The 17,572-nt window shown below is 35.8% G+C and overlaps 1 protein-coding gene across 1 annotated transcript in view; it reads left to right on the forward strand.

Annotated features, from left to right (window-relative positions):
• LOC142840086 (vomeronasal type-2 receptor 116-like) overlaps window positions 1–17,572 on the forward strand; it is a 29,098-nt gene that overhangs the window by 10,464 nt on the left and 1,062 nt on the right. The window contains exons 3-5 of the mRNA XM_075956571.1: window positions 914–1,726; window positions 3,475–3,702; window positions 7,867–7,990. Coding sequence (XP_075812686.1) covers window positions 914–1,726; window positions 3,475–3,702; window positions 7,867–7,990 — 1,165 coding nt within the window. The remainder of the gene's footprint in view (window positions 1–913; window positions 1,727–3,474; window positions 3,703–7,866; window positions 7,991–17,572) is intronic.

A 17,572-nucleotide genomic window follows, 5' to 3' on the forward strand; every position in this document is an offset into this window, starting at 1 on the left:
AAAAAGGAATAGAAAGTCCAGGACATGTAAATAAATTTGGAACAATTCTCAAGGCCATCACTAGTGAAAATGTTCCAAGAAATTTAATTCTCATTCAAAAAAGTAGATCTCTGAATAGCACTGACAGAAAACAGCTACTTACATAAATATAGACCTGCAATTTGCTCTTGCCTGGCACTGCTGAAGCAAAGCAACCATCAGCAGGCACCACTACAAACAGAGGAAACATTAGATGAGCCCTATGCTTAGTAATAATCAATATTAGAAAACCAGACAAAGTAACACTTTTATAACTTGGTTAAACAACTCATAAATGCATTGCATCCTAATGTAAGAAAAACAATATACACAATAATTTCCATCTTTCTCAGAGATTTTAATTTTACATTAGTTACTGTGTGATGATTTTGTCATATCTATTATTAGAGAAGGAAGAGGCAACAATACTTGATGATGTTCCTATAGATGCTCTTTTCTAAATGGAGTAGCAAAATCTATGATAAAATTTGTTATTTGCTTTCCTAACACTAGAGGTCCTAGGGTAGATGATGTCATGTGGTCAGAGTGAAGCACTTAGTAATACTTCTGCAGTCTTTCTCTACAGGCAGTACTCTGTTCCATTTCAATTGGAACAATAAAACTCTATCATGTTCTTGAAATACATTGTTAACAGAATACTGTTCATTTCTTAGCTGCTTCATAACTGTTAGTAACTTGGGAGTCCATAGTATTTGACAAAAGCCACATTCCATATTTAAATGAACGAGAGAAGCTATTCTCACAGAAGACATTTTCCTAACCAATATTCAGTTCCCTGATTCTCTTATGTGAATATGAACTCATTTCCTTTCTAATGGTGATGATTACAAATACCTACAAATTCAAAATCACTTTTTTTGTTTTACCTCCTTAGGTCACATATGGAATGTTTGATTCTTTTCTAAGTGACAAGGATACATTCCCATCCCTTTACCAGATATCTCATAAAGACAAAGCTCTTACCCAAGGGGTGATCTCTTTATTGCTGTATTTTGGCTGGAAGTGGGTGGGTATCGTTGTGTCTGATGATCTGAAAGGCACGGAGTTCCTCTCAGACTTGAAAGCAGAGATGGCATCAGAAGATATTTGTGTGGCCTTTACAGAAAAAATCCCAACTAATTGGAAGCCTCAGTTGTCTGAGGTTGGATTGGTAGATTCCATTCAATATATACAAGTTAATGTAAATGTATTCTATGGTGATATGAATGAATTACAGCTTTTATGCATTCGAAATGGAATCATGTCAATCAAAAGAAAGGTGTGGATCATGGCAAAACCCCATTTAGTTTACTTAGAATCTGGATTCAATAAGCAGAATGAGTTGCTGAACTTTTTTGAAGGAAGCTTCTCATTTTCAAAGAAGAGAAATACTCCTGGCTTCAAATACTTTCTTGAGTCACTTACACCATCCCAGTACCCAGGTGATCTTTACTTCCATAAATTCTGGGTTAACAATTTTAATTGCTCACCTCCTCTTTTGCTATCCAGAAATGAAAAACCCTGCCCACTGAATCTATCCCTAAAGAATAAGCAAGAGAAAATTGCTGTGATGGTCACTTCTGATCTCAGTTTTTCCATATGGAATGCAGTGTATGCAGTGGCCCATGCTCTCCATAAACTGCTTTTGAAGAAAACAGAAATAGCACCTCACAAAGATGCAAACCAGGACTGGCTTCTGCCTTGGCAGGTAAGCCTACCTAATAAGCAAAAGAAGCATTGGGAACCTACATTGTTAGAAGGTAATTCAGTGAGGTCAAATACACTTAATATTCTCAGTTTATGCTTAAAAGATTAGATAAAATGTAAAGGCGTTCTTTCACAATGGGTGTGTTTGTGTCTGTAATTATGGTGCATCATTTTGGAGTTGGTTGTTTTGAGTTCAAGATATTAAATTTGTACATATTTTAACAAATTTTTTCCTAGTTATGAGGTGAAATTTTGTAAGATATCGTAAAGCAAGTAACATTAAATTTGGCAAGTTTAATAATCAGATTGAAACATAGGGACAATCTCTAACATCAGCTAATTCATATAAATGCAATTTTCATTTAAAGACCCAAGAGTATAGGAAGAAACTCTTATGGGAAATAAAAATGGTCTGCCATAAACTCAAAAGTAGCTGAAAAAGTACTTGCTCTTTGCAGATTATTTACTCTGTTTTACCCTCTTTGATTATTTTATTTTAATTAGCTCTTTGGGAATTATTCTAAACATTTTCTTTTTAATTTTTTTAATTCATTTTACATACCAGCAACAGTTTCCCTTTAACATCTCCAACCCCCAACTCCTACCCACTCCTGAAATAGGGTAAACTGAGGCCACACCTCCATTGCTATTGATAAGTGGATATGGTTGGCTTTAAGACACCCTTATTCAAACTTATGACTCACTTATACTTATAATCCTTGATGTTCACTTTCAAATAGGTTATTAGATAATAACACAACATTAAATGTCAGAATTTGAAGAATTAACCCATCGTGCTAATTTCAATATATAATTAAATCATGTTGAAGGGATGACGCAGTGGTTAGAAGGACTTGCTTTCTCTTCCAGAGAATCCAAATTTGCTTGTTAGCATCCATGATACCTTACAACTGTCCGTAATTCCAGAACTAAAAAATATGATACAATCTTCTGTCCTTTTCAGGCATCAGGGATGCAGTTGATATATATAAATGCCTATAGGCATTACACAGAAATAAAACTAGAACAAATATAGGGGTCAGAGATGGCTAAGTGGTTAGACATACTTGCTGCAATTAAGAAGACCCAGTTTCAGTTCCTAGTATCTACATAACAGGGTTGCATTATTTCCACTTCCAGGAGATCCAGCACCATCTTCTGTCCTCCAGTGCCATCAGTCACATGCGTAGTACACATACATATATGAAGTAAGGAAACTCATGAACAAAACTAAACAAAATCTAAAACTACAAAGAAATTATTTTTTTAAATTTAGCTATAGCATGTAACATTTGGATTTTAATTTTGTCTCCAATATTGTTCATATCAAAGTTGAAAGTCAAATGCTGTGGTCCAAATCAAATCAAGGAGGAATGGAGGCTGGCAGGGGGTCTATTTTCTTTTTCCTGAATTATAAAGACACAGAAAATTTCTGTACATTTAATATATATATTTTCATGAACTTGGAGCTTTGCATAAACAGCTGCTAATATTATCACATCATGATACTCTTTATATCTACATGAATACTTATATACCCAATCATACACACATATTCGGGTTCAGATGCTCCTACATTAATTTCATGGAGATAAAAGTTCATCTTATTGGAACAACTTGGAGACAATTATTCAAATGAAGCTTCTTCAAACAGAAAGTCAGAGTAGGAAGAGAGAAAGGATTGCTCTTAGGGACCATCAGTGAGAAATTTGTATACACCACTCATATCCAGATGATTTCTCTCTCCAGCTTCATCCATTTCTGAGGAAAATCCAATTTACAAACACTGCTGGAGACCAGATATGCTTTGAAGAGTGCAAGAATCATATGGAAAAGTATGATATACAAAACATTAGGAGAAATGCTAATCATTTTCCATTTCTAGTTAAAGTAGGAGAGTTTGTCTCCAAAAGTCTACAAGATCAAGGCTTGTTCATCAATGAAGTTCTGATCAAATGGCCAAGCAACTTCAATCAGGTCTGGCAAAATTTCAGTCATTAGTATGTCAAGAAGTATCTGAAGAGTTATGAGAATTGGTTGTGTGATGTCTCTTTGAAATTTCAAGTGATGTTTATATTCGAAGTTCTTAGTTCTGCTGTGTACTGTATGAATGTGCTTACATGTTAGTGCATGTGTCTATTGTGGGGACAGTCAGCCCTGATTATCTTCCTCAGTTTTTCTCCATCTTATTATAAACAGAATCTGTAACTGAACTCCCTGATTTCTGACTTAACTGTACTCTGGAGAAGTGTGCCCCGTGCTTTCTCCCTGTCTTTATGATCACCATATTGAGATTATAGCCATAAAGTTCTGTGCCTAATTTTCTATACTACCCTTCTATATGATCAAATTCAGGACCTCATACTTATGTGGCAAGCATATTAAATACTGACCCATCTCTTTAGATCTGTTTCATGTCTTTAATTTAGAATTAAATCAGTCTTTTGAGTTTGACCTTGGTATTTATGCATATACTTGTATATGTACCTGTACATAGACACACAAGCACTCACATATTTTTAACTAATTCCTGTAGTTAGAATTACTTTGAATTGAATTTGAATTTGTGTGTGTTCATTCATGTTGCAATAAATGAATAAGTCACTATTTGTGACTTGCCATTGCCCATGCCAGAGGAGCAGAGAGTTTCAGTTGAAGTTCCAGGTGTCAGTTCACCAGAAGTAAATCCTCTAATGGGCCAATCTCATTTAGGCAAGGCCATGGGTCTACAGACACTTGAATGACTTTTACTTCTGCTATGCATATATATGTTTGCTGCTACTCTCTTTCTCTGGTATCTACATGATGTGAGCAGATGTAAGAAATCTCCACTGTCTGTAATATAGTGTGTTTATTTCTTGGAAATCACCTGTTCTAGTGGGCACTTTTACCTGTGGACTGTCAAGAAGATTACCCCTCCCTAAGCTTTACTGCCTAATGTAATGATGATAATGATGATGATGATGATAATAATAATAACAATAATAACTTATACAGAGTTTTGATGAATGAAAATAAATACAAGGATATGTTTCACAGCCAGGGTCTGTGAGTCTCACCTAAGGAGCTGCACAGATTATAGTTCATGTTAATGACTAGCAATGGAGTCCCAATAGCCCAGGTAGTTTAAATAATTTTAACCTTAATATTGGGAGATATTCATAGGTCTTGTAGTACATCACAGCTGAAACAAAGCTTTAAAAATAACAAAGTTAGACTAAGATTTTTTTTGTTAAATAACTTTGAGGTAAAAACCCCAAGATGACAATTTAAAGGTTTTGAAAGGCACATACTGGAATAGTTGAATGTGGAACTCTTTAATGTCATGGAGCAAGAACAATGCAACCCAATTATTACTGGCTGACATACTCTACTTTTTAGGTTTGGTTGATGACCAAAGGTGATGATTATGAATTACTTATACACATTTCTGTCCTCAATGTACTGATGTAAAAAAATTATTCCTACATCTTCATATATCCTAAAGAGTTTAGGTAAAGCTGACTGATTCTTTTTTATATCTATACGTTTTCATTTCTAATTTCTTTAAGATTTCTTATAAAATTATCTTTCAAGATAAGTAATAAAGTAATTGGCCCTCTATTTGTAACTACAAAATACAGCGTGATAGTAAAAGACCTGATTAAAACACTTTGGTTTCTGTGCGCGCTTAATCTGTAACAAGTTGCTTGAGTATGAATGTATGTGGCTTCTTGGGATGATTTGTTTTTTCTCTGTAATACATAAAATGTTCAATCATATGAGGGAGATGAAAAGTATGTTTTACTTATAACCATTTACTTAAAAAGTGGAATGTAACTGTTTTGATTCTTGCACTGCCTGGAAGATTCTGTTGGGATATAAGTTCTGTAAAACATGAGATAGGAGAGAGAAAATTAAGAGAAACAATAAAGAAGAGAAGGAATAAAGAAGAAAAACATTAAGATAGCTTGTGAGTGCCTTTTTCTCTAACCCCTCTCAGATAGAAAAGGTTAACATCACTGACTCCATGGATTCCTTCAAAGACTTGTGCTTCTTGAAGCTGTTCTCCTAGACAGCAGTAATTGCTATATATAGAAGTATGTGTCTGGGTGTTTCTTTGTGAAGTCACACACATGGGCACACAATCATACGCATTTTTATATATGCATGATGATGCTCAATACAGCCCTCTTTTGCTGTTTTTGTTTTCAAAACAGGGTTTCTCTGTAGCTTTGGAGCCGGTTTTGGAACTAGCTCCTGTAGAACAGTCTTATCTGAAACTCACAGAGATCCACCTGCCTCTGTCTCATAAGTGCTGAGATTAAAGACATGTGCCATCACCACCCCATTAAATCCCTCCTTTTAAGATAACATGTCCATAGTTTCATAAAGACGAAATTATGGATTTTTTTACAAATCATCTTCATAAGTGATTTTTATGAGCTACCTAATTTGTGCACTGGGAGCTGAACTCAGGTTTCTCTGTGGAACATATATAAATTCGTAATTGCTGGGCCAAATCTCTAGCCCTACATACTTAGATATTTATGAGACAAAACCTGTGTCTAAATCATGGCAAGAAGCATGTCTAAGGGAAGAATAGAAACATAAACATATGCTTGAATATACAAAAATTAAAAATATTAATAAACTAAAATTGTGATAGAAGTATAGTGGTTAGTATGATTAATGTGGTTAAATAAGGCAATCGAAGAAAATGCTAAGCAATATTATCACTAACATTTCAAAGAAGAGAACATGGCATTATTCTGAGCATTAGGAGTCAAGGGTGAAAGTCACAGTAATGGATAGTATTTCAGTGTCTATAGAATATCAATATGTGATGAAGCCAGCAGAAGCTGTGACTAGTCATCAATGGCCAAACCCTCTTTCATGGGAAATGTGAATCAGAGTGAATGGTTGTGACCACAAGCTAGGGAAGCAAAAGATAGAAACAGAAGAATTGAGGAAGAGAAGCAGCAGAGCAGATGATTGGAGCAGCTTTTGTTCCTCCCCAAACTAGACTTTTAGTTCATATGTCCACTAGCCAGTGGTTGTGGACAACCATTTCCATGGTGTAAAGAACTTAATTTCAGTATAAACTGGCCCTGGGCAGCATTGCTGGTGTTGACCCTGAGCTGTAGCTGCTGCAATTGTGAATATTAACTGATATAGTGAAACATGGTGTCCGGTTTTCTGTTGTATTTTTTTTCAAGTGGAAAAGTTAACTAAATGGTTGACACACAAATTGGTGGAGAAATTGTGCATATGCCAATTCTTTTGTTTAAAACCTTTTATTTTGAACTATACTGCTTTTGTGATCTCTTTTCAGAAGAACGGCATGAACAGTCTTCAGCCACAGTTGTGATGGTTGTGAATGTTCACAATTGTGTGTTCCCTAGGGTTTGCAAGTTGTTAACTTAAAACATTCTTTAAAAGGCTGGCTTCTTGTTTGCAAGCCAGCTGATATGGTAGCAACCAAAGATTCCAGTGTTTGAGCATTTGATAGACTCTGCCTGCTTAACTGTGCTAGTAATAAAAGCATCTAAAGTGAAGACTTAAGAAAAAAAAACATAGTGACTACTAGATTATCCTTAGGACTCTGCATTAACTCTATAATGCTCTTGCTACTATAAAAGCATATTTGTCACAAATTTAGTTACTGTCTTACAACTGAACATGTATGTGTGTTGCTTAGATAAATTTGATGACTGTAAACATCTATATGATCTGGGATTTTGTTTTTATTTGGAAATGGGAGATTTTTGTTTACAAGTTCATTAAAAACTGTTAAAAAAAAAAGAGTGACAGGGTATCTTTCTGTATCTCTGACAATTCAACTGTTGCATAATTCATACAAAGTAGAAGTTCCAGATTGCTGTCTCCCAGGAGAGGATATATGGTTGTTCTACACATTTTTAAAAAGCTAGCATAAGTGAGTCATAGTTTGTCACCTTAAAGAAACTTTGAACATTTACCAATGGGAAGTGTCCAAACTTCAACTCTACACACTATACGCCTATAAGAAAACTACACAGTACCTCATAAATATGTACAACTTTCATAGTATACTTGCAGTTTAAATTATTTAGCTTAAAAATATTTTAAACCTGTGACTGATATGCAAATTTATGACCTGGTTTTCTGTTTTGCCTTCAGAGTCCTCAATCTGTATGTACACAGAGCTGTGTTCCAGGTTTTTGGAAAATTGTAGAGGAAGAAAGACCAATATGCTGTTTTTCTTGTATGTTTTGTCCAGAAGGGCACATTTCCAACCAGACAGGTAGAAAAATAATCCCTTTCCTCAAACTGCTTCAGTAGAAGAAGAAATAGTCTGGTCATTGATGTGGCTCATAGTTATCATAGAAGAATAGCACTGTTGACTGTCTCCATCATTTGAAAGCTTACATGATGTCTTCTGGAATCTTGAAAGCTAATCCTCAGGGACAGGACATTTATATCAGAGCCACCTCAAGGGTCTCTGGACACTAGTTCTGAAGTACATGGTGTCTTCAGCAATAGGGACTCACTTTTCAACTCTGGATGATAAAGGCAATAGCAATAGGCTGTAGGCTTTGGGTGTCCCTTTATCAACCCTAGCCAACACCTCTAAAGGAAGCTTCCCATGTCTGCTACTGGATTTGTATATGTTGTCTGCTCTTGGAAGGAAAAGCCCAGAAAAGAAAAGTTTACTAAAATTATATGTAAGGTGTAAAGAGGATTAACTCTATTCTAGGTGTGATTTTCAGGAAATGGTGATATTATGATTCTTTGTGGGTTCTTAGACATCCTTATTGATGTTTTAACACCTCATTCTTCTGTATTTGCATCCCTTTCACCCCTGCCCCATGTTTCCTTTCAGGTCACGCATATACTCTCCAGACATCCTTATTTCACTCTCTTACTCACTTCAACTGTATTTGTCTCCCTCTTCCCTCTGTAATTAGAATCTCCATCTTTTGCCTTTCCCGTTTCATGTTATTTGCTCCCTGCTATCTCGTTCTGTTGTTCCTCACATTCCTGAAGTTGTTGCTCATTTTCCTATCCTCTGCAGTTTCTCCAGGACATGAGCTCACACCTGAATATTTGGAACTAGGAGCCTCAGATAAGAAAGTACACCTGACATTTGTCTTTCTATGCTGGGCTTTCATGACTCAACTTTCCAGGATCTTTTCTGGTTCCACCCACCTACCCATAAAGTTTATTATTTCATTTACCTTTACAGATAAATGGTATTCAGTGGTGTATATGTATCACAATTTTATTACCCTCTTGTCAGAACTAGATCACTTAGGTTTTTTCTATTTCCTAAATACAGTGAACAAAAGCAGCATTGCACATGCGAAGCAAATACCTGTGGAGTGCGACGGCATGTCATATGGACATATGCCAAGGGGTGGTCATATGACAGAATTACTTTTAGCTTTATAAAATTCCCCATTCTGATTTCCTAGGTGTCTATCTAAACCAGTTACGGTCCCAGCAGAAGTTAAATAGTGTTTCCTTTTCCTCTGGGTCAGCTCAAACACTTCTTGTTGGCTATTCTTTGAATCTTTGCTGTTTTGGCTCAGGTATGATGAAATCTTTTTTGTTTTTGTTTTTAATTTATTTATTTATTAAGGATTTCTGCCTCCTCCCCGCAACCGCCTCCCATTTCCCTCCCCCTCCCCTGGTCAAGTCCCCCTCCCTCATCTGTGCAAAGAGCAATCAGGGTTCCCTGACCTGTGGGAAGCCCAAGGATCGCCCACCTCTATCCAGGTCTCCTAAGGTGAGCATCCAAACTGCCTAGGCTCCCCCAAAGCCAGTACGTGCAGTAGGATCAAAAACCCACTGCGATTGTTCTTGAGTTCTCAGTAGTCCTCATTGTCCGCTATGTTCAGCTAGTCCGGATTTATCCCATGCTTTTTCAGACCCAGGCCAGCTGGCCTTGGTGAATTCCCGATAGAACACCCCCATTGTCTCAGTGTGTGGGTGCACCCCTCGCGGTCCTGAGTTCCTTGCTCGTGCTCCGTCTCCTTCTGCTCCTGATTTGGACCTTGAGATTTCTGTCCGGTGCTCCAATGTGGGTCTCTGTCTCTGTCTCCTTTCATCGCCTGATGAAGGTTAATATTCATGAGGATGCCTATGTGTTTGTCTTTGGATTCACCTTCTTATTTAGCTTCTCTAGGAACATGAATTATGAGCTCAATGTCCTTTATTTATGGCTAGAAACCAAAAATGAGTGAGTACATCCCATGTTCCTCTTTTTGGGTCTGGTTTACCTCACTCAGGATAGTGTTTTCTATTTCCATCCATTTGTATGCAAAATTCAAGAAGTCCTTGTTTTTTACTGCTGAGTAATACTCTAATATGTATATTTTCCATGCTTTCTTCATCCATTCTTCTGTTGAAGGGCATCTAGGTTGTTTCCAGGTTCTGGCTATTACAAATAATATTGCTATGAACATAGTTGAGCATATACTTTTGTTGTATGATAAGGCCTCTCTTGGGTATATTCCCAAGAGTGGTATTGCTGGGTCCAGGGGTAGGTTGATCTCGACTTTCCTGAGAAACCGAAACACTGCTTTCCAGAGTGGTTGCACAAGTTTGCATTCCCACCAGCAATGGGTGAGTGTACCCCTTTCTCCACAACCTCTCCAGCAAAGGCTATCATTGGTGTTTTTTATTTTAGCCATTCTGACAGGTGTTAGATGGTATCTTAAAGTTGTCTTGATTTGCATTTCCCGGATCACTAAGGAAGTTGAGCATGACCTTAAATGTCTTTTGGCCATTTGAAGTTCTTCTGTTGAGAATTCTCTGTTCAGCTCAGTGCCCCATTTTATAACTGGGTTGATTAGCCTTTTATGGTCTAGTTTCTTGATTTCTTTATATATTTTGGAGATCAGACCTTTGTCAGTTGCGGGGTTGGTGAAAATCTTTTCCCAGTAAGTGGGTTGCCTTTTTGTCTTAGTGACAGTGTCCTTTGCTTTACAGAAGCTTCTCAGTCTCAGGAGGTCCCATTTATTCAATGATGCCCTTAGTGTCTGTGCTGCTGGGGTTATACGTAGGAAGTGGTCTCCTGTGCCCATGTGTTGTAGAGTACTTCCCACTTTCTCTTCTATCAGGTTCAGTGTGTTCGGACTGATATTGAGGTCTTTAATCCATTTGGACTTGAGTTTTGTGCATGGTGATAGATATGGGTCTATTTTCATTCTTCTACAGATTGACATCCAGTTTTGCCAGCACAATTTGTTGAAGATGCTCTCTTTTTTCCATTGTATACTTTTAGCTCCTTTATCAAAAATCACGTGTTCATAAGTTTGTGGGTTAAAGTCAGGGTCTTCTATTCGATTCCATTGGTCGACATCTCTGTTTTTATGCCAATACCAAGCTGTTTTCAATACTGTAGCTCTGTAATAGAGTTTGAAGTCAGGGATGGTAATGCCTCCAGACAATCCTTTATCGTATAAGATTGTTTTGGCTATCCTGGGTTTTTTGTTTTTCCATATAAAGTTGATTATTGTCTTCTCCAGATCTGTGAAGAATTTTGATGGGATTTTGGTGGGGATTGCATTGAATCTATAGATTGCTTTTGGTAGAATTGCCATTTTTACTATGTTGATCCTCCCAATCCAAGAGCAAGGGAGGTCCCTCCATTTTCTGGTGTCTTCTTCAATTTCTTTCTTCAAAGACTTATAGTTCTTGTCCAACAGATCTTTCACTTCCTTGGTCAGAGTTACCCCAGGATATTTTATGCTATTTGTGGCTATCGTGAAAGGTGATGCTTCTCTGATTTCCCTCTCTGCTTCCTTATCCTTAGTGTATAGGAAGGCAACTGATTTTTTGGAGTTGATCTTGTATCCTGCCACATTACTAAAGATGTTTATCAGCTGTAGGAGTTCTTTGGTAGAGTTTTTGGAGTCGCTTATGTACACTATCATATCTTCTGCAAATAATGAATGTTTGACTTCTTCCTCTCCAATTCAAATCCCCTTGATCTCCTTATGTTGTCTTATTTCTGTTGCTAAAACTTCAAGCACTATGATGAAGAGATATGGTGAGAGTGGATAGCCTTGTCTTGTTCCTGATTTTAGTGGAATGGCTTTGAGTTTCTCTCCATTTAATTTGATATTAGCTGTTGGCTTGCTATATATTACTTTTATTATATTTAGGTATGACCCTTGTATCCCTAATCTCTCCAAGGACTTGGTCATACAGGGGTGCTGAATTTTGTCAAATGCTTTTTCAGCATCTAATAAAATGATCATATTTTTTCCTTTCAGTTTATTTATATGATAAATATGATATTTTCATATGTTAAACCAGCCCTGCATCTCTGGGATGATGCCTACTTGATTGTAATGGATAATTTTTTGACGTGTTGTTGGATTCTGTTTGCCAGAATTTTATTGAGAATTTTTGCATCGATGTTCATGAGTGATATTGGTCTGTAATTCTCTTTTTTGGTTGGGTCTTTGTGTGGCTTTGGGATCAGGGTGACTGTGGCTTTATAAAAAGAGTTTGGCAAGGACTCTTCTGTTCCTATTATGTGAAACACATTAAGGAGCATAGGTATCAGCTCTTCTTGGAAGTTCTGATAAAATTCTGCATTAAAACCATTTGGTCCTGGGCTTTTTTGGAGGGGGGGAGGTTTGGAAGTATTTTATGACAGCTTCTATTTCCTCACAAATTATAGGTCTATTTAAATTGTTCAGCTGATCTTGATTTAATTTCGGTAAATGGTGTTTATCATTGTAGAAGCCTAGACACTGATTGGATTGAAGGTGGTAGTGGCCAAACTAGATTGGGGCACCAAAAGTAGGGCTTGGAATAGATTTGGGAATTTGAAAAGGAAGAAAAATGGAAAAATCTTGGTGACTCACCTGATTATACCATAGGGGGAGAGACGGTGGAAGACTATGTAGGTAGCCACATCAAATACCAATAAGTAAGTTTCAATGTATGAAATACAAGTATCACATGGCTGGAACCCAATAATAAAACATTTTCTTTTTCTATCATGTCTGTACTATACATACCACAACTTTCTATTTTATAAATGAATCAGAATTTCACACATGATACATACACAAACAAACAAATTTTGAGCATTTTTTAAATCCTGTGATATTGTATTACTATGGCTTGGAATAAATGAACAAGATCAATAGTTTGAGAGTAGACACAGCACTAACTATTTCTGTGAGTATAATATAGTGGCAACATCATTGCATTCACCAAACATGAGCTCCACAATATCATCTGTGCTTAAGAGCAGAGCAGCGCCAGTGTTTGTCAGTGTTTGTATTTGACATGATAGTTAATTCTTAAATATGCACTACCCGATTTTACAATAGTAAATGGATAATGATGCTTGAAAACTTATTATTTTGATTTCAATAACATTAACATAACAAATATTTAAACATATATATCACACAAATAGTCTAAAAGTCTCTGTGAGCACCTATGAGCTCAGTTTAGTTGGTTGCATAGGTGGTCTTTTGGTACCCTGACACCAATGTGTCCTATAGTCCTTCCTCTCCCTCTTTCTCAGGATTCCATAAACCCCTCCATAATATTTTCCTTTGTGTGTATGCTTCTGTTTCCATCAATTTCTAGGTTTGGAGTCTCTGATTATTGTTGGACTAGGCATCAGTTTCTCTTTATTTGTGAGATGTAGTATGGTTCTCTTTTACAGCTAACTCATTTTCATTAAGAAGTTGAGTATTGTTTCTTATATGTCTATAACAAATTTTGTGGAATTTTAAAGAGGATTGCACTGAATCTGTAACTGCTCTTTGTAAGACAGACATTTTTACTATGTTAACCCTGCTGATTCATGAGCATGGGTGATCTTTCCATCTTCTAATATATTCTTAATTTTCTTTCTTTAAAGACTTGAAATTTTTGTTGTACAGGTTTTAATTTTTTTGTTTAGTTACCTCCAATATATTTTATATTACTTGTGGCTATTCTTAAGAGTATTGCTTCCCTGATTTCTTCCTCAGTCTCTTTATCATTTGTATAGAGGGGGGGATACTTGGGTTTTTTTTTTTTACTTAATTTTGTATACAGTCACTTTGCTGAAAGGTGTTTATCATCTATAGAAGCGTCAATGTAGAATTTTTGGGATCCCTTATTATACTATCATATCATCAGCAAATAGAAATACTTTGACTTCCTACTTTCCAATTATTTTTCCTTTGATCTCCTTTAGTTTTCTTGAGGCTCTATCTAGAACATCAAGTTCCATATCAAATACACAGGAAGAAAGTGGACAGTCTTTTCCCTGATTTTTGTGGAATCACTTTGAATTTCCATCTAATTTGATATTGGTTATTGGCTTGCTATATATTGCCTTTTCTATATGTAGGCTTTTTCCTTTTATCTCTGATCTCATAAAGACTTTGATTATGAAGGGACTTAAATTTTCTCACAGGCTTTTTCAGCAACTAGTGAGATCATCTTTAGTATTTTCATTCAGTTTGATTATATGGTGGATTACATTGGCAGATTTTTTGCATGTTGAACCATCCCTGCATCTCTGGGATGAAGCCTACTTGACCATGGTGGATGATATTTATGATAATGTTGGATTTACTTTGCAAGTATTTTATTGAGATTTTTTGCATCAATTTTCATGAAAGAAGTTAGCTTGTAAATCTATTTTTGAGTCTTTGTGTGTTTTTTATATCAGGATGACTGTAGCCTCATAAAATGTATTTTTGGCAATGTTCCTACTTTTTTATTTTGAGGAGAAATATTAAGAGTATTGGTATTAGCTTCTCTTTGAGGCCTGGTGGAACATAGCAATAAAACTGGGCTTTTGTTGGTCAGGAGACTTTTAATGATAGGTTCTATTTCCTTGGGGGATATAAGTCTATTTGGATTGTTTATCTGTCTTGATTTAATTTTGGTATGTGGTACCTATCTAGAAAAATTTCCATTTATTTTTCCAATTTTGTGGAGTAAAATTTTTGTAATATGATCTAATGATTCTCTGGATTTCTTCATTGTCTGTTGTTATGTTCTCCATTTGGTTTCTGGTATTTTTTAATTTGGATATTATTTTGTTGCCTTTTAGTTAGTTTGAAAATGGATGGTCTATGATGTTGATTTTCCCAACAAACCAGCTCACTTATTATTTTTATTATTTTGTTTCTATTTTATTGAATTTAACCCTCAGTTTGTTTATTCCCTGACATCTATTTCTCTTTTTCTTCTACAGTTTTCAAATGTGTTGCTAAGTCTCTCTATGAGAATTTTACAGTTTCTTTATGCAGGTACTTGGTGCTATGAATTTTCCTCTTATCACATCTTTTATTATGTCCCACAAATTTGACTCTGTTGTATATTAATTCTCATTAAATTTTAGGAAGTCTTTTATTTCTTTAATTTTCCTTGACCCATGAATCATTCTTTAAAGAGGTGTTCAGTTTCCATGAGTCTGTAAGCTTTCTGTTGTTTTTGTTGTTGTTTAAACACAACTTTATTCTACAGTGGTCTGATAGATGATATGTTATTTCAATTTTTTTGTATTGTGGAGATTTGCTTTGTGATTGAGTATATGGTTAAATTTGAAGAAGATTTTAAGAGATGCGGAGAAGAAAGTATATTCCTTTGTGTTTGATTAATATGTTCTGTAAAATAACCTATTAGGTCCATTTGAGTAATAATGTCTGTTATTTCCATTATTTCTGTTTAGTTTCAGTTTGGATGACCTCTTAATTGATTAGAGTGTGTTGGTAAAGTTTCCCACTATTAACATGTGGGCATTGATGTGTGATTTAAGCTTGAGTAATGTTTCATCCACAAATGTGGGTGTCCTTGCATTTGAGGCATAGATGTTCAGAATTGAGATGTTATCCCAGTGGGTTTTCCTTTAATAAGTATGAAATGTCCTTCTCCACATCTTTTGATTTTTTTTTTCGAGACAGGTTTTCTCTGTGGCTTTGGAGCCTGTCCTGGAACTAGCTCTTGTAGACCAGGCTGGCATTGAACTATAGAGGTCTGCCTGCCTCTGCCTCCCAAGTGCTGGGATTAAAGACGTGCACCATCACCGCCCAACTTCTCCTTCTCATTTGATTAACTGTGCTTTGAAGACTATTTTGCTTGGTAGTTAGGTTCATTTGATTGGAAAACCTTTTTCCAATCCTTTTCAGTAACGTCTATCTTTGATGCTGAGGTGGTTTTCTTGTATGTAACAGAGGATGGATCCTGTTTTCTTTTTTTATCAATTCTGTGTTTTAATTGTCTTCTTGGTCCTATTGACATTGAGAGATATAAATGACCAGTGTTTGTTATATCTTGTTATTATGTTGTTGGTGACAGTGGTAGTATGGTGGTGTGTGTGTGTGTGTGTGTGCGTGTGTGTGCGTAGATGGGCAGGTTGTATGTGTATGTTTTCCTTCTTTGGATTTTGCTTTTGTGAGATTATCTACTAATTATGTTTTCATGGGTGTATTTAGTTTCCTTTGTTGAAGTTTCTGTTCTTTAGTAGTACCTTTTATAAAGTTGGAATTGTTGATAAACAGTGTTTAAATTTGACTTTGACATTTATCAACTTGTTTTCTCTATCTATGATTGTTGAAAGATTTGCTGGGTGTATTAATCTGGGCTTACATTTTGAAGTCCTAGAGTCTACAATACATCTCTCTGTTGATGCCCTTTTAGCTTTTAGAGTCTTCAGTGAGAAGTCTGATGTAATTCTTATAGATCCATCTTTACATGTTATTTTATTGCTATGCCTTACAGCTTTTAAAAGATTTTTTTTGTTCTGGACATTTAGTGTTTTGATTCTTATGTGACAGGGGACTTGCTTTTCTGATGTAATCTCTTTGGCATTCTGTAAGTTTCTTAAAAATTTATAGTCATGTTTTGCAAGTTAGGAAATTTTCTTCTATTATTTAGTTAAGTGTATTTTCTGGATTTTTATGCTGAGGTTCTTCTCCTTTTCTGATTACTTTTAAATTTTGTCTTTTCATGACATTACAGATTACCTGGATGTTTATTGTTAGGAGTTTTTATTAGATTTAACATTTTCTTTGCCCAATGAAATTAGTTCTACTACTGCATCTTCAACCCCTGGCACCTTTTGTATTCTGTTGGTACTGCTTGTGTCTGTAGTTCATGTTTGCTCCCCTGGATTGGCTAGTTCCTGAATTCCCTCAGTTTGTGTTCTTTATTGCTTCAATTTCAATTTTCATGTCATGAATGTTTTCTTCTTTGCTTGTTTTTTCTTGTTATTCTTGATATTTTTAAGGGATTTGTTAATGTCCTCTAATTCTTTGGTGAACTTTTCCTCAGCTTCCTCAAAGAAGTTTTTCATTTCCTCTTTAAGGACCTCTATCATCTCCAATAAAGTTGTTTTAATGTAATTTCCTTTTGCTTTGACTCTGTTGGAATATTCAGGTTTTTGTGCCATGGGGATAGACAAGTTCTTGTGGCATCCTATTTTTCTGGTTGTTGTTGATGATATTTGAATACTGTCATTTGGGCATCTAACTGTGGGATAATTAATTCTAGTCATTGAATTTTGAATTTCTCTTTGTTGAATGGTGTTTTGTTTCTGGTTTCTGTTTCCACTTTGGTTTCATAGTCTTTGAGGCCTAGATTTCTGGCACCTGACATAATCTCTGGTCTAGCTGGGAGTCTCTGTCCAATAAAGAATTTGCCCTCTGGTGATTAAGTTGAACTTTGTTGTAGCAGAAGATCATTTTTTTTGCATGCAACTGAGCATCTGTAGTCTGATCAATCTCGTGTGGCACAATTTTAGAATTTCTTATATGATTATATGTCAATTTTACTTTATCTGAATAAGTAGATCATTATTTCATTGCCCAAGACAAACAGTAACAAACTTGTCTGCACGAGGCTTATCATG

This window comes from Microtus pennsylvanicus, chromosome 1 (assembly GCF_037038515.1).
Source record: "Microtus pennsylvanicus isolate mMicPen1 chromosome 1, mMicPen1.hap1, whole genome shotgun sequence".
Lineage (NCBI taxonomy): Eukaryota > Metazoa > Chordata > Mammalia > Rodentia > Cricetidae > Microtus > Microtus pennsylvanicus.